This window comes from Ctenopharyngodon idella, chromosome 5 (assembly GCF_019924925.1).
Source record: "Ctenopharyngodon idella isolate HZGC_01 chromosome 5, HZGC01, whole genome shotgun sequence".
NCBI classification, from domain to species: domain Eukaryota; kingdom Metazoa; phylum Chordata; class Actinopteri; order Cypriniformes; family Xenocyprididae; genus Ctenopharyngodon; species Ctenopharyngodon idella.
Window position 1 is genome coordinate 1,229,422 of NC_067224.1, and position 18,638 is coordinate 1,248,059.

General features: G+C 36.7%; 1 protein-coding gene across 1 annotated transcript; it reads right to left on the minus strand.

Moving 5' to 3' along the window:
* Positions 1-3,695: 3,695 nt before the first annotated feature.
* Positions 3,696-4,720, minus strand: LOC127512892 (myosin light chain 4-like). Its single transcript, XM_051894247.1, has one exon. The coding sequence runs from the start codon at positions 4,629-4,631 to the stop codon at positions 4,020-4,022; it is 612 nt and encodes a 203-aa protein (XP_051750207.1). The 5' UTR covers positions 4,632-4,720; the 3' UTR covers positions 3,696-4,019.
* Positions 4,721-18,638: the final 13,918 nt, after the last annotated feature.

Here is an 18,638-nt window from a genome sequence, read left to right on the forward strand (position 1 = left end):
TTGCAAAACAAAAAAAACAAACAAACAAAAAAAAAACTCTGGTACATAAGGTACTAATATACTCCCTTCAGGGGTAAATAAGGTACAAAGGTGTACCTTTTGAAAGGATAGCACCCCAGTGACAGCTTTTGTACCTATTATTTCTGAGAGTGTATGACTTCAAAAGGCCTACAGATACAGAACTACTTTTAGGGTCCTAATTTGTGTCAACTGAATGATCCTTTGATTCCTTGAAATTATTTGTTTCGTATTCCACAGAAGAAAGTAGGATTTTTAATTTTTTGGGTGAATTACTCCTCTACTACTCTAAAGGCCATGAGCTCTGTAATTCGGCACTCTAGTAAAGTCACGTCACATTTATTTATATAGCACTTTATGCAATAGATTGCTTAAAATCAAGCAGCTTTACCATATTAAACATGAAAATCAGTGTCAGTGTCACATTTCAACTTCCTTCCTCGACAGACTGAACAGGAGAAATTAACTGGAAAATATTTCCACGTGAAAGAAAGCGGAGTCTCAGAGCTACACCTATCTATTACATCATCACTAAGGACCAATGGTAGTACAAAGGTATTTGGTGTGATGTTCGCTTTAGCAAGGTGTTTCGAACTCCAAATGAACTTCGTTTTGGCCTGATTTTGTTCGAAATGACGTCACTTCAGTTCGTTCTTTGGTTTTGCTTGTAGTATATCGGGGTTTTAACTCATTAAATCTCTGTCTTAAACATTTATAAGTTATTGTTATTTTCACATTCTCTATTAAAAAAAATAAAATAAAAAAAATAAAAATTATGTATGATTTGTTGGAATCTGACAAAAAAAAATGACTGAGCTACACCTGTTTGAAGTTAATAGAATCAGCAAAGTCAATTTTGAGAAAAATCATGTTTTCTGAAGGTTCCAAAACAAAATCACCTTAAAGTCTGTGGTAATACCACCAAATTTGGCACAATCCAAGTCAAAACCCATATCTATAGGAATAAATATATATTCAACGTTTTTTTCCATAATTCCACAATTTTAACATTAATGTCATTAAAGTCTATATATTAAGACCTACTGTTTCACAAGGAGCTAATATAATGTTTTTCCCCAACAGTTAACCAAACGTTCACTTAAGACAAAACAGATCATGTTAGCGTGAATACTTGCCAAGAGAGATTTTTTGAAATACTGTAATTCTGTGTATTTGTGTATGTCGGGATTGCGCTGTCTGAGGCGTCTTTGTGCGCGTGCTTCGGATCTGTCAGTCAGTGTAAGTAAGAATGTTTTGTTTACATCAGCATGAGTTTGGAAATCACATTTCATTGGTTCAGACTCATGCCATCGAGAATTCAATATGAATATTCACAAAGTGGGAATGCTGTGCTTTAAAACGATACCAAACTTGTGCTGAGAGGAAGCGCCAGTTATCCAGAAGCAAAAAGAGAAAACGGCATTTCTCATGGTCAAAGGAAAGGTACTCCTCTCAGAAAAAAACACAAATAAAGATAGTTTTAGATGTTTAATTGATATTTGGAGCATTGGGATCGCTAGACGAGGGTTTAATGAATTCATTTTTGTGAAAACCTCAAATGACATTTTTCAATTGTTTTGCCTTTGGCTCCAAAATTAACTCAGAATAATTCAGACTTATTTTGACAGCACTGGTCACCCATCTTGTTGCATATAAATAAGCACCGTTTCACCACCAGACTCCGATTCAGGCCCGGATGTACATCACAGGAGTGTTGAGTCCTGTCGAGAAGCCCTGGTGAATCACAAAAGTCTCTCACACCACCACTGTTTGTGTTCGGAGGTGTGAAACTCATGTTTATGGTCTGTCATAAAGAGGCCGAGCCAAGTGTGTGCCTGACACGGGGGATCACAGTCGGGAGACCTGGGGCAGCTGTCAGCCTGATGACAGGAGGATGGTGTTTAAAGATCACCCCCTGTCCCTCTCCTGCGCTTTTGGCCACCCTTTCAAGTGCTCTCTCTCCCTACATCCCACAGATAGCTGCATTTCCTAAGTACACAGCTGGAAGACCTGCCTCTCCTGAGCCAAGATTACATAGCCTACATTCCTGTTGATGCACGGACACAGTTCTTGTGCCTGGCCTTCGTATAGAGAGAAGCTCCATACCTCATCAAAGTGAAATCCCAAGGTGTCTTCAAAAGCAGCTCAGACTCTGTAGGGCTGTATGGGTAAAGGTCACAGATTCAAAAGTGCATGAGTTATGTTCGGCAAGACTGCTTCCATATCAGAGCTAAATGTGATTCATTATGGAAGTGAATCAAAACTTCATTAAGAATGTGTCATTGTACTAATAGCACAGAGGCTCGTTTTAATACAAAATACTTGCAAGTGATTATTAATTGAACATTCTCAGAGCACCTTTTTTTTTTACCAATTTCAGACTTACGATACATCGAGACCAGACGTGTAGTGGTTTGGGGCAGTGTTGTGATGTGGAAATAAAAGTTGTGTTACCTCATTACCATGCAACCACTGAATTGCATTAAAATTGGAGCTTTAAGCAATAGTTCACACATAATTAACTACTGTAAGTCAGTTTCATTTATTCTTAAACACGGTATCGAGCCATGTCAATTACATCAAATACTGTTGGTTCTTGTGTGTGCCACTGATTTTAAAGTGAGCATGGCACATCTTGTGCTAATTTGTGTGAACAAGAATGCGAATAAATTGTGAGATTTCCAATGAGCAACAAATTCAGTTTCTATCTATTCCTCACACAAAGCTATGGCTTCAGAAGTCTTGGAATATAGTATAAATTAGCCTTTTTGAGCTTGACAGCATCCAATACCATTGTACAAGAAGTACAACCAGGGCTTGACATTAACACCTGCCAACCCGTCAAATGCGGGTGTATTTCAGCAGTGGCGTGTAACGCAGTCACTCCTACTAGCCACTTTGGTGGGTTGAATGTTATATATAATATACATTGTTCAATTATAGTATTTTAAAAAAGCAATCTGAAATAGTAAACTAAGTGCAATGTAGTGTTGTCAAATATAGCAATGTTTCGATACATACTGATACTGAAATATCTGAAACGCTTCCAATACTCATTCTCTGCAGAATAGATACACGATACCAGCTGCGCTTTCTCGCTTCGAGTTGATACACAAACCTGCCTCGTTTCATTTGCTCTGAATGAATATTGTTGGTGTTACAGGGCTTGAATTTCAGTGTGGGATTGCATGTATTGCTCAAAATTTTACTCATTCCCAAGTGTGCGTACATAAAGCCGCCTCTTTGAGTTTTTTTGCTGCTTTTTTTTTTTTTTATTATTATGTTTTATTGCTCTTAAACAGTCAAATACACACAAAATAATGTCAAAATGCCAGTCTTGGTGAGTATTCATGTAAACACAGTCAGTTATGTTTTAAGTGAATGTAAACAGTTGAGAAAGAAAACACGTGTAACAATATAATGGATCCGTGTGTCAAGTCTTAAAGTGACAGCAGCCTAATATTACTGCTGCCAAATTATGAAATAATATCAAAAAATCTATATGGCAGTTTTTCCCTATTAGTATTGATGTCAAAATTTTGGCCAGTGAAAATATTGAATGCCTAGTAACTTTGGAAAACCACTACAGTGGCTGGTGAGCAAAAAAGTGAATGTCGAGCCCTGAGTACAATGTAAGGCAATCTTGTGCATTCTTCAGAAAAATAAAGTGAAGTCCATGCCAATCCGTTTGCTTTTATTGTTTGCACTTTTTTTTGTGTGTGTGTGACTGAACACATATGCCATTGGACAAAATCTACAAAACATATTCACAGAAGTCAGAATGTATAGAAAAATGGTCTTGTAGTGGAAGAGAAAGTGTTTGTTGGAAACGCAGAACGTCAATGTGATGTTTGACACCATTTTAAATACTATTATTCAAACAATTTTCGTAAGTAAAACAATACATTTCAGTGAAATAAAATTATAAATAGTTTTCTTGTTTACCCACACTGATTATTTACCCACACCATCCATTCAGTTAGCGCCTAAAAAAATCCAGTTCAACCTGACAGGATATGTTTGACAAATGAAGAATAATTGATGCAGCCATTGGCGTCCTCTTGTCCAGCCATCAGTCGATCCACCTCGTCCTCTGTCATCCGCTCGCCCAGCGTGGCCAGGACGTGCCGTAGCTCGGCTCCCATGATGGTTCCGTTGCCCTCCTTGTCAAAAACTCTCAGTCCTTCCACAAAATCCTCAAAGTTGCCCTGATCCTTCGAGCGGGAGATATGCTGCAGCATTGGCAAGAAGGTCTCAAAGTCCACCAGTTTGGAATTCATTTCCTCCGGTCTGGGTTTTCCCAGGACCTTCAGCACTTCTGCGTTAGTTGGGTTTTGGCCCAAAGCTCGCATCACGTCCCCGCACTGGGCGTACGTAATCTTCATCTCTCCTTTCGGCGTGCGGTCGAACAGTTGAAATGCCTCTTTAAACTCTTCGATCTGCTCCGCGGTGTACTCCAGTGTGATGGACTTGGGATCGAATGGGGGTTCTACAGGAGCTTCGGGCTCTGGCGGTGGAGCTGGTTTGGGGGCCGTCGGAGCCGGAGCGGCCTCTTTCTTGGGTTCAGCCTTCTTGGGTTCTGGCTTCTTGGGCTCGACTTTCTTGGGAGCCATGGTGCTGGTGTGAAGAGTCTCCGGGATGAGCAGGGAGAGTCAGAAACAGCAGACTGGATGGCAGGGAGCAGCTCAGGGCAGATTGTCTGTTAAAGCTTTTATATCATTTGACCCCAGGGAGGAGAGATCAGCCTGACAAGCAGGTCCTATATCACACTATAAAAGGAAGAAATCCAAAATAGACCTGGGCGGCAGTGGCGTCAACAATGAGCTATTGTTCCCAGCTGCCACTGATAGTGACAGAGAGACTCCTATCAAAGCCCTACCCGGTGCTCTGGGTTTAAACAGACTGAACTACTCATTCATGAGCAATGCTTGTATTAACAACCAGCCATCCAAGAGCTCTCAATACTGAATCTGTTCTTCTGAAACACTGGTTATGTGTCAGAATATTTTCACACATTTTGATATTATCACTGTCGTTCTCTACTCCTGCAATAAAATGTCTTTAAAACTTGTCTTTTTAAATGCAAACTTGATAACCCTTTTTGATGGTCCACTTAAGACATTCTGTTGACTATATGTAGTTAACATTGCAATAAACGTTGCATCTACATGCCAGCTAACTCTCATTAGAGACTGTAGACTTTTTAATATCTGCTAACACTTTATTTTGATGCTCCTCAACAGACATTCTACTGATTGTAAGTAACTTTGCAACTACATGTCAACTTATTTTACTAACCAAAACCCTAACCTAACAGTCTACTAATACTCAACTAACACTCTAATGAGACTCAGTTTACATGTAGGTGAAATTATATAGTCAACAGAATGTCTAAAGAGGACCATCAAAATAAAGTGTAATCATAAACTTTACGTAATTGCAAGCATGAAATCTAAGGATCAATTCTCTTCCCAGTTAATGCTGTATTTTGTGGGAGTGTGTGATAGCTGGGCTTTCACAACAAGCTGTTTCAGAGCTGAGACATAAGGAGGGCCTCATAATGCATTTGCTTTGGCTATCTGTGTTTATACAAGCTGAAAATGCCCTTAGTGGGAACTAGTTTGGTTGAATTTTGGCAGCTGTGCCTCGTCAATACACTTACAGTAGTTAACTGTAACAAGTCAAGCCAATTTCGCAATGCACATGGTTTCAAAGCAATCATGATGTTAATGTTTATATCCGTATTCCTTAGTAACATTTAGCAAATAATATAGTTTACATCTTTAGAAGACATAAACAATCAAGCAGTTGAGATTAGCTATAATATTGCTTTACATGAGTGTACTGTATGCATACGAATAAAGTTGGATATATCCAGATTTATATCATTGCACAGCTCTATATCAATTTTACATTTTGTGACGATATAAACAATCGTATAAACATATTGCTTTACGTGAGTGTACTTTGTGTATGCAGGTAAATTTGGATGATACTGACACTGCAACTGCACTGTCAGAAAAAAAGGTACGCCGCTGTCACTGGGGCAGTACCCTAAGTTACAAAAGGGAAAAGGTACTAATATGTACTTTTAAAGTACTAATACGTACCCTTAAGGTACTAATATGTACCATTTAAGGGTAAGTAAGGTACAAAGATGTACCTTTTCACTTTTGCACCTTAGGGTACTGCCCCAGTGACAGCGGCGTAGGCCTACCTTGTTTTCTGACAGTGTGATGCAAACTTTGATACACATTATCCACATCAACTTGGTGTGCATAAAGGGGCATCCTGCATTGTGATCAGTTTTATACTGACAGAACAAAAACAAGCAATAATAACAAGACACCATTTTCATGGAAATAACAAGGTTAAATTATGTTTACTTGATTACATGCATTTATTGAGTAACACGGACAGTGTGTGACCCTCCACTGAGTTAAAGAGCTGTTCACACACAGGCCACATTTGTGCTTAGATCAGATCAGATCACGCTGCTTTCCGTCCTTTAAGCAAACACCTCGAGCAATCAAATATTTTTCAATATAAAACCATGACAGAGTGCAGAGGGCAGATGGATGTCTCAAAGGCGTGTCGAAATCAGATTCATTGCTACATATGTTCACGTATTCCTTGAAGGCACATTTCATTCAAAGCTTATGGATAAATATGACATCAAACAACATTCGACATGAGAGCGTGAAAATCCTTTCAGTGCATTTTCTTAAGAAAAGTATATTTAGAAAGATGAAGTATAAATGCCATATGTTCTATCATATGCATTAGTGCAAAACCACATTAAAAGAGATTGCCTGAAAGAGCAGCACTGCATATTAAAGGGATAGTTCACCCAATTTTTGTATGCAGATATTCTTTGCATTGAACACAAAAGGCAAAGTTTTTCCCCCTCCCTTACACCTTACACTAAAAATACTGGGTTAAAAAGTTGGGTTGAAAATGGACAAACCCAGCAATTGGGTTGTTTTAACCCAGCAGTTGGGTTAAATGTTTACCCAACCTGCTGGGCAGTTTTATTTAACTCAACTATTGTTTAAAAATTACTGTATTTCTTGCTTAAAATGAACCCAAAGTATGTTGGAAATTAGCATTTATTCATATGATTAATGAATAATAATTAAACAATCAACATTTATTAAATTGCTTATTAATAAATGTTCACCTTTTGATTATTTTTGTTGCCTCTAGTAATCATGTGTCTGATTTTAAATTTCCAACATATTTTGGGTTCATTTTAAGCCAGTCATATAGCAATTTTTAAACAATAGTTGAGTTAAATAAAACTACCCAGCAGGTTGGTCAAACATTTAACCCAACCGCTGGGTTTGTCCATTTTCAACCCAACTTGTGTTGTTTTTAACCCAGCATTTTTTAGAGTGTACAATGACAGTTCATAGTAACAAAAAGCACCTGTTAAAGTCTGTGCAACTCATGCACATTATATCTTTCTTCAGTCATCTGTTGTCACGTGGAAAAAGAGCTGCAAGAAGGTTCTTCCTTTTATGTTCCATAAAAAAATGATGATGATAATAATAGCATCATTCAGGTTGCGGCAGCATGAAGATGAGTGTAAATAATAAGGGAACTGCAATATACTTTTGAGAGCGTCCAGCACCTGTTCGTCTGTACCTGCCAATCTAGCTCGCTATACTCTTCTCAACAAAGTCACCTCTAATATCAGATAATGCCGGCACACATTTGCTTTCATCAAAATGCAAAACCGCATTCAGATGTACAACGACGACAACAGCGAGAGTGCTGATAGCGGCCAAATGTGTGTTATGTAACCGGGTAGACTTTCCCCTGTGCTCTTCAACTTAAAGGCTTCATAAATATTTATTTGCTGATGAGGGAGCTGCACTTCTTTGTTCACATGGAAATGATTCAGTGTGCCTCTAGAATGAGATGACAAAGCTTGATGGAAATGCATTGAGAGCCACCGAGTGTCCTTCTGAATCTTCTCTTCATTGGACAGAAGGTTAATCAATGTGCAGTGGAGCACGTCTACTGTAGAGCGCAATGAAAGGGAAAATGTGCTGCGAGGAGGAAATCATTCTAATCAAGTTACACTGCGGCTCAAAGATCTGGTGGACGCAAAGATCTGAACGTTTCTTTTGGAAACTCTTTATGCTGGATGCTATATCTCAGCTGTAAATATAATCACACCTGATAACAGGTGAATGTGCACAAACGAAAAAGAGACGAAGCTCTCCAATTACACAATCCTGCTGCGTTTAGCTTGCTTCACTTTTTGTACTGATCTTTATGAAGCCTGTATTTATCATGCATTATAAGGGTAAGCAGCAGACCAATCACAACAGAATGTGCCGCCTGCAGAGCAGACTCGTGGAAAGGAGGGGTTTAGAGAGACTGAAGCATCAGACGGGTCGTTTGAGAATCATTGAAAAATGTGGTGATGTGCAATGTATATTATGAGAAATGAAAGTGTTTTTTGACCTTTGATGCATGTAAACATGTCATAAGAAACCTCCAAAACAGAATTAAGATCCTTTAAAATAGCATTATAGGGGCACTTTAACAGATGTATGCTGATTTCAAGCAATCTGAATAAATGCATTTTAAAAATATGATTATTTATATAAAATCAAAAGATGCAAACAGTTCATGATAATCTATGCTATTTATTTTTTTTAATGCAGGAATTGTACCTGTTTTGTTTATGTATGACTAACAAATATGTATTTTAGTTTTTAACAAACTAATAAACTGCATAATCCAAATGTATGTAAATTGTACATGTAATGCAAAAACATACATATATTTTTGAGTGTATAGCATATGAAATTCATTTGTTGTGAATTATTTGATAATTGTGTCCATGAGTAATAAAAAGAAAAAAAAAAAAATAAATAAGATGAAGTACCTTTCTAATTCACCAGATTATCTAAAATATAATTTTTTTATTTACAGTTAGAAGAATATATAATTGAACATATTATATGCACTTGAAGTCATAATGTCCATCCTTAAAGGATTAGTTCAATTTCAAATGAAAATTAGCCCAAGCTTTACTCACCCTCAAGCCATCCTTGGTGTATATGATTTTCTTCTTTCTGATGAACACAATTGGAGTTATATTAATAAATATCTTGACACATCCGAGCTTTATAATGGCAGTGAGTGATGCCATATAAAGTATAAAGCTCAAGAAAGTGCCTCCATCCATCCATCATAAACGTACTCCACATGGCTCCGGGGGTTAATAAAGGCCTTCTGAAGCAAAGCAATGCGTTTGTGTAAAAAAAAAAAAAAAAAAAAAAAATTAACAAGTTATGAAGTAGAATATCCAGCTTCCACCAGAATTACGAAGATTCAACGTATGAAGAAAATGTAAAACTCTCGCAGTTCAAAAAGCTTACGCTAAGTCCTACACCTTTCCTATTCAACTTATGGAAAAAGCTTAACTCCGATTATGTTCATCAGAAAGAAGAAAGTCACCTAGGATGGCTTGAGGGTGAGTAAAGCCTTCATTTGAAAGTGAACTAATCCTTTAATACAGACATACTAAAAGTCATGACATCCATTATGGTTTTGATGTTTACTCTTGAAACAAATGAAGAAAGAGATCATGTCTCGTCAGAAGACATGGATTAAACCGCTCAATTCATATGGATTAATTATTATACGATCTCTTTATGAACATTTTGACAAGTCTGAGTTGAACAGACTTTCAATGGAGGGACAGAAATGCTGAAGATTAACCCAAGGTCGTATGTGTTTGGAATGACATAACGGTGAGTAAATGATGATAGATTTTATATTTTTAGGTGAACGAACCCTTTAAGTTGTTTGTTTGTCATATCTCCAAAATCCCCATTTTATTGCAGTGGATCCTTCTCGATTTCATCTGAAGTCAATACACTACAGGGCTGTATGGGAGAAAGACTATCAATACCGTTGACCGTGTCTGTGTAATGTTTGATTTCATGGATGTTGTCATGTCAATACGACCTCTTGACAGGACTGCCCCGGATCAATGACCTCTGACCCTCTCGTCTACAACAGTGCCTCCGTCTCTACTGACGGACTACACGTTATAATAATGGTTACAAGGTCATAACCTCTGCTTTCTTCTCATACATTCGTTTCTCCGTAATCCAATTGGCAAATGATGAATTAATGAACCTGATCTGTTTCGTCTGTAAGAGCGAGGGCATGAGGATGAGACAGATTTGAAGTGCTAATCTATTGCAGCAACTATCATTTTTTGCACACCACGCAATACATCATTTCTGACGGAGGCAGTCAAACCGCTGCCTCACATAATTGCGTTATTCATTTACCTCCGCCTTTATTGATCACACTGGTCCGTCTCAATCTCTTACCCAGAGAAACAGGATATCTGTGCTCAAGGGTTAAGAGCGTAATGTTCGCTGTCCTTATCTTAGAGGTCAGCAGAGGCGGCGGCGGCTTGACAGCTTGTCTATGCTGGTTAAACTGTGGCTTTGTGTGTGTATTGAGTGTGAGTTAGTGGAGACACTAGAAGTCTAGAAAGCATTTCATGATATCATTGGTGACCATTAACCTTATGTTGCCTTTTAAGATACTTGGTTTTGTACAAATTCAGCAAAGGAGTTTGCAAATCCCACAATGCATTGAACAATTTTGCCCAAATTGGAGAGTGTTGAGAGAAATGTTCAACAAGCTCATATCAGAGTCTATTCAATTGAGCGTCAAGACTTTCACTAGGTTTTTGGAACAGAGCTTATGTTTTAGGCTGCAGGTACAATACATAATTAAAGACTCTTTATTTTATTCATTTTTATATATTTGCAGAGGCTTTTAAAAAATGCCTTAAGAATCCATTTACCTGCAGAACAAAAGCTAGAGAGAACAGGGAAAATGGCTTTTTTTCAGCTTTCCACCAAGTTGGTTTACATCATTTGTGGTGAGTTTCCCAAAAACCTTGTTAACAAACTACGGTCGCAAGTTCTGTTGAATTGTGTTGGTAACGACAGAACTTGTGACTAGTGATGTTCAATTCGTGAACGAATCATTCATTTGAGTCGGTTCTCAGGAAGTAACCGGTCGAGCCGGATTAGTAATCGAACTGAATCAAACTTAGTTCCGGGATGATGACGCAAGATGCACAGCCGAAGTAGCACGTCCGACTCAAAAAGAACCGAATGAGCCGGTCCAACCGACTGTCGAAGTTTGCCGAGGATTACCGAGGGGTCTGATGAGTGAGTTGACGATACAATGCTGAGGCACATACTGGAAATATACTTATTATGACTACTATTATTAAATAACATTTTATTAGCTACAAAAACTTTTTGTTGAGAGATGTAAATAAATTTACCACAACAGTGTTGTGCAAGTTACTTCCAAACTGTAATACATTATAGATTACTTGTTACTGTTATTTAAAAGTAATTATTTACCTTACAATATTACTGTCTCAGAATTGTAATGCGTTACATTACTCCTGTATTACTTTTGAGTTACTTTCACCAAAATAACTACAGAAGTAGAACTTAACATTCTAAAATGACAAAATGTACTGCAGAGCATCTTACATCCAGCAGAGGGCGATATGATGTAGCATAATGACTGTGGGCTATCCAGGCTACTAACAATATAGCTTATAATTGCCAAAGTGAAGACTCAAGACAATGCAAGAAAGGATGCCAGACAGAATCACAAATGATCCAAGTCTGTTAAAAGTATGGTAGAGGTAAATTGATTATCTGACAAACTCGAAGTAATGCGCATACGTCCATCTCGCGAATATACAGTCTTCTTCTGCCATCTTCACCCATTAGCCACTTTTCTACTGGCCAGCGTGAGCACAGACGCCGAAATCATGCCGCTTTTCCACTGTCGGCCCATTAGTCTCGCGGCCCTTTGAGATTGGGGACACTCTGTCTCGATCGGGAGCAGTTAAATAATTGTAATGACACAACACAATATAGATTTTTTTTAACAAAAAATCATTTGTGACACACCTCGAATCGGGCAGCGGCCCTCCAATTTCGATCGGGCTTAAAATGTATGTGGCCAGCCTAAGGAAAATGGGAACGCATAAACCAAAACAGAGTTTAGGCTACATGTGACATTGGGAAATCTTTTTATTTGTAAAACAAAAAGCTAGAGAGCCCAGGGGAAAAATAGCTTTTTTTCAGCTTTCCACCATGTTGGTTTCTATCGTTCAGGACTGTGTTTCCCAAAAGCCTTGTTAGCGAAATATGCTTGCAAGTTCTGTTGAATTGTGTTGATAACGAAGGAACTTGCGACCGTAGTTGACTTCGGGAAACTCACCGCACCACAAAATCTTGCGAAAAAGAATTACACTTTAGCATACTTTCAATGAGAGCACTTAATATTTTACTTATCACTTATATTATTACATTAACATTTAAAAGAATACACTTAAGTGCAAACCAAATGTAAAGTTTTTGACACTTGTTAATTGCAATTAATTTAAAATGTATTGTAGTTTAAATTTATATTAAATGCAATAGCTTTATTGACCCACTTCAAGTAAGACTTAAGTGCATCTTTATATGTAATTTCATAATTACTTATATTAGATAAATAAACTGCCAAATGTACTGACAAGCATTTATGGTAAACTAAAATTTAATTTAATTGCATTTTTCTATTGAAACTTGTCTGTAATGTATTAAAAAAAATAAAAAAATAAAATAATGATGAGGTTGGAATTTATAACATTTCAGATATATTACCTGTAAATGTAATATCAAATTAAACACAATACAGTTATTTTTATAAGTTCTTTACATTTGCTTTATTAGTCAACAGATCAAAAGCACAAAAAAAAAAAAAAAGTTAAAACAGTGTTTTAAAATGTACGGTAACACTTTAGTATAGGGAACATGTATTCACTATTAATTACGACTTTTCCCTCAATAAACTCCTAATTTACTGCTTATTAATAGTCAGTAAGGTAGTTGTTAAGTTTAGGTATTGGGTAGGATTAGGAATGTAGAATAAGGTCATGCAGAACAAGGCATTAATATGTACTTAATAATTACTAATAAACAGCCAATATTCTAGTAATATGCTGCTAATAAGCAACTAGTTAAAAGACCCTAAAATAAAGTGTTACCAAATGTACTTTAAAGTAAAACTTTTAATTTGACATTATTACAAAGTGTATTTAAGTGTGTTAAACTATTCAAGCACACTTAAGTGGCCTTTTATTTCATTAATATTGTATTTTTTGCAAGTTTTTTTTTTATTTTTTTTTTTAAATATATATTTGACATTTCAAATAAACTACAAGTGCACATTCAATACAATTAAGAACACTTTATTTATTTATTTGTTTGTTTGTTTATCCATCCATTTATTTATCCAAAGTGCATACAGGCTCTTTACACTCTTAAAAATGATGGGTTAAATATGGACAATCCCAGCGATTGGGTTGTTTTAACCCAGCGGTTGGGTTAAATGTTTGCCCAACCTACTGGGTAGTTTTATTTAACTCAACTATTGTTTAAAAATGACTATATGTCTGGCTTACAATGAACCCAAAATATGTTGGAAATTAAAAATCAGACACATAATTAATAAGCAATTTAATAAATGTTTATTTAATTATTAATTATTTATTATTAAACGTATTAATAAATGTTAATTTCCAACTTATTTTAGGTTCATTTTAAGCGAGCAATACAGTAATTTTTAAACAATAGTTGAGTTAAATTAAACTACCCAGCAAACATGTAACCCAGCCGCTGGGTTAAAACAACCCAATCGCTGGGTTTGTCCAGATTTAACCCAATTTGGGTTATTTTTAACCCAGCATTTGTTGAGAGTGTAAGAGAGATTTTTAAGCTTCCAGATAAGGGGTTAACAGGATCTGCTGACTTTTAATGTTAGTGGAAATTCTTCCATGGACTCCCAACCCACCAGACAGAATCAGTCCATCACAAAAAAAAAAACTCAGTTTTTACTCCTTTCTCCTTCTGCAGTCACTCACTCTCTCTCTCACTCACTCAGAGCGTCTCCAGAGCGACTGTCTCCTCCCTGCAGTTTCCACAGTTATATGCGACTGTTTTGTCCAGCCAGACACAGAGCTCTTAAGCCCAGAGATAAGCGAAATATGGGTGTGCGAGTCCACGGCAGGCCCTGGATATGAGACGTGCCGAGAGCAGCTGAGGGCTCAGGAGATCTCTGCGGAGAAGAACATCACTGCTGTTGATGCTGACATTTTCAGTAGGGCGCTGAGGAGCCGTGCTCTAATAAAAGAGCAGCCTGATCCAGAGACTCAGACACCCGCGAGATCTCTGATGTCAGACTGGGGCCGGACAACTGACAGCTGGCCCACACAAAACCCCTGCAGCCGTGTGGACGTCCAGTAACCCTGCCTGACTGAACATTCACGGGGAAGATTCTTCACGTTTGTCAAGCTACAAGAATTCAATGTGGTTCACTGAAGCTATTTAACCCTATAAATCCTACTGTATTATATTTGATACCCACATCTCTAAAGCCTTTAAATTATCAGCATGAACACAATCTACAGGCCTTCTGTCATCTGATTGATCTTTTAGTGTAATTGTACAAACAAATATGATCATCAGGCTTTTGAGGAAGGTTTATTTGTTCATCTCTCAATCATCATTATATTGCATTGTATTATATGTTTTAAAACTACAGAGCTTTGATCATAAAACTAAGCATTTAAATATCATCTTACTATTATTGGCAGATATAGAGTGATGCATTTTATTTATGTGGATCTTATGCAAGTAGTCGCTAAACTGTTGTAATGTAAACCAATGAGATCTTTATAAGTAATCAGAATTTCATCTTACTTTTTGGCCATATAAATATCAGCAACTTATTTTTGCTGCTTTTGCCCCCTCAAGTTTGAGCTTCATATTCTCACTATGAGCCTTAAAATACATGAGATGTCATGATTTATTTATGCAGCATTTATCTACTACTAAACATGATACAGATCTCAATTATCTAAACTTAAGAGATAAATGACCCTGAATGCACTCAAATGAATCAGATTTCTAACACTTTAAATCTATAGAGGGTATTTCAGGACAGTGTGTTTGATTATAAGTTTCTTCGGCTCTGTAGTTTCAAGCACAGTGCTATACAATGTGACAGAAACCAGTGGTGTGATGTTTTGTTGGGCTACATGGCTTCTCGTGGGATAAAGTCGCTTGTTACTGGAAAAGGTACACTGCTTTAAAAGGAGCTGAGCTACTGTCGCACAACTAAGTTAGTACTTAATGTAACTCTGACAGCAACGTATTGTTAATTTTAATGTGTAAAGTTGCACAGCTTGATTGCAGACACTTTATCTACTGAGAAAATGAGTTCATTTTATTTATTTAATGAACTATGGGCTGAATCTCACTATCAAGAACGTGCAGATCAGATTTCACACTATAATCAAAATAAATTAAAAGTATGAAGTTGAGAAAAGTTTAAGAAAACTGAAAAGATTGAATATATATTTTTAATGTATTTGCCTTGTTAAGGTTACAACAATTAAATGTGCACTGGTCAATAGATCAGATGCGCTGAGAACAAAAAAAAAAACAAAAAAAAAAAGATCCAGCCTCACATTTCATGTTGACTAAACTTAAAAATTAAAGGCAGGCTTTTTTAAAGTTAATTTTACAATGATCCTAGTCTTACATCTGTTTCTTGATGTCTAAAACGTGCATTTTTTTCACTGCCCATTTTAAAAGATTAGCAAGCTCACACTGCACGTTTTTTTTTTTTTTTTTTTTGGAGTGTAACACTTCATTTGGTAACACTTTAGACATTCTACTAACTATAAGTAACTTCTACATGTGCGCACGATTTACTATTTCGTTCCTTCAATTTGCTAAATCGTGCGCACGATTTACTATTTTGTTCCTTCAATTTGCTAAATCGAGCACACGATTTACTATTTCATCCACCCAATTTGCTAAATCAGTCGCTCGATTTACTATTTCGTCCACCTGGTTTGCTAAATCGTTCGCTCGATTTACTATTTAGTTCCTTCGATTTGTTAAATCATTCGCTCGATTTACTATTTCGTCCACCCGATTTGCTAAATCATTCGCTCAATTTACTATTTCGTTCCTTCGATTTGTTAAATCATTCGCTCGATTTACTATTTAGTTCCTTCGATTTGTTAAATCGTTCGCTCGATTTACTATTTCGTCCACCTGATTTGCTAAATTGTTCGCTCGATTTACTATTTCGTTCCTTCGATTTGTTAAATCATTCGCTCGATTTACTATTTCGTCCACCTGATTTGCTAAATCGTTCGCTCGATTTACTATTTCGTCCACCTGATTTGCTAAATCGTTCGCTCGATTTACTATTTCGTCCACCTGATTTGCTAAATTGTTCGCTCGATTTACTATTTCGTTCCTTCGATTTGTTAAATCATTCGCTCGATTTACTATTTCGTCCACCCGATTTGCTAAATCGTGTGCATGATTTACTATTTCGTTCCTTCGATTTGCTAAATCGTGCGCACGATTTACTATTTCGCCCCCCACGATTTGCTAAATCGCGCAAATGATTTACTATTTCATCCACCCAATTTGCTAAATCGTTCACACGATTTACTATTTCGTCCGCTCGATTTACTATTTCATCCACCTGATTTGCTAAATCGTTCGCTCGATTTACTATTTCGTCCACCTGGTTTGCTAAATCGTTCGCTCGATTTACTATTTAGTTCCTTCAATTTGTTAAATCATTCGCTCGATTTACTATTTCGTCCACCTGATTTGCTAAATCGTTCACACGATTTACTATTTCGTCCGCTCGATTTACTATTTCATCCACCTGATTTGCTAAATCGTTCGCTCGATTTACTATTTCGTCCACCTGGTTTGCTAAATCGTTCGCTCGATTTACTATTTAGTTCCTTCAATTTGTTAAATCATTCGCTCGATTTACTATTTCGTCCACCTGATTTGCTAAATCGTTCACTCGATTTACTATTTCGTCCACCCGATTTGCTAAATCATTCGCTCGATTTACTATTTCGTTCCTTCGATTTGTTAAATCATTCGCTCGATTTACTATTTAGTTCCTTCGATTTGCTAAATCGTTCGCTCGATTTACTATTTCGTCCACCTGATTTGCTAAATCGTTCGCTCGATTTACTATTTCGTTCCTTCGATTTGTTCCTTCGTTCGCTCGATTTACTATTTCGTTCCTTTGATTTGTTAAATCATTCGCTCGATTTACTATTTCGTCCACCCGATTTGCTAAATCGTTCACACGATTTACTAAATCGTTCGCTTGATTTACTATTTCGCCCCCCCGATTTGCTAAATCGCGCATGATTTACTATTTCCTCCCCCCGATTTGCTAAATTGTTCACTCGATTTACTATTTCGTCCACCCGATTTGCTAAATCATGGGCTCTGTGTTAGAGTATTAGTAGACTGTCTGTTTAATATCTGCTACACTTTATTTTGATGCTCCATCAACAGACATTCTACTGACTATAAGTAACTTTGCAATTATGTCAACTTATTTTACTAACCCTAACCTGCCAGTCTACTAATAATCTAATGAGAGTTAGTTGGCATGTAGTTGCAAAGTTACTTATAGCTAATAAAATGTCTAAAGTGGACTATCAAAATGAAGTGTAACCTTTTTTTTTTTTTTTTTTTTGAGTAACTTTGCACTGTAAATGTATGTGATTTTGGTAAATCATCATGGAAATTGTGGTTTTGTGCTTGTTGAGGGAAATATTTAGATCAGATGAACAGGGCCACAGTTTGTCAGTTCTTCTAAAATGACAGTTCTGCAGTTGCAGTCTGTTGAAGCCACAGAATAAAAGAATAAAAAAGGTAATGTCAAGTTTATATCTTACAATTCTTCAAAGGAAAAACAGAACTATACTCATTTTTCTGTCTCTTTTCTGAGGCTTTTTTAAAGTTAATTTTACAATGATCCTAGTCTTACATCTGTTTCTTGATGTCTAAAACGTGCATTTTTTTCACTGCCCATTTTAAAAGATTAGCAAGCTCACACTGCACGTTTTTTTTTTTTTTTTTTTTGGAGTGTAACACTTCATTTGGTAACACTTTAGACATTCTACTAACTATAAGTAACTTCTACATGTGCGCACGATTTACTATTTCGTTCCTTCAATTTGCTAAATCGTGCGCACGATTTACTATTTTGTTCCTTCAATTTGCTAAATCGAGCACACGATTTACTATTTCATCCACCCAATTTGCTAAATCAGTCGCTCGATTTACTATTTCGTCCACCTGGTTTGCTAAATCGTTCGCTCGATTTACTATTTAGTTCCTTCGATTTGTTAAATCATTCGCTCGATTTACTATTTCGTCCACCCGATTTGCTAAATCATTCGCTCAATTTACTATTTCGTTCCTTCGATTTGTTAAATCATTCGCTCGATTTACTATTTAGTTCCTTCGATTTGTTAAATCGTTCGCTCGATTTACTATTTCGTCCACCTGATTTGCTAAATTGTTCGCTCGATTTACTATTTCGTTCCTTCGATTTGTTAAATCATTCGCTCGATTTACTATTTCGTCCACCTGATTTGCTAAATCGTTCGCTCGATTTACTATTTCGTCCACCTGATTTGCTAAATCGTT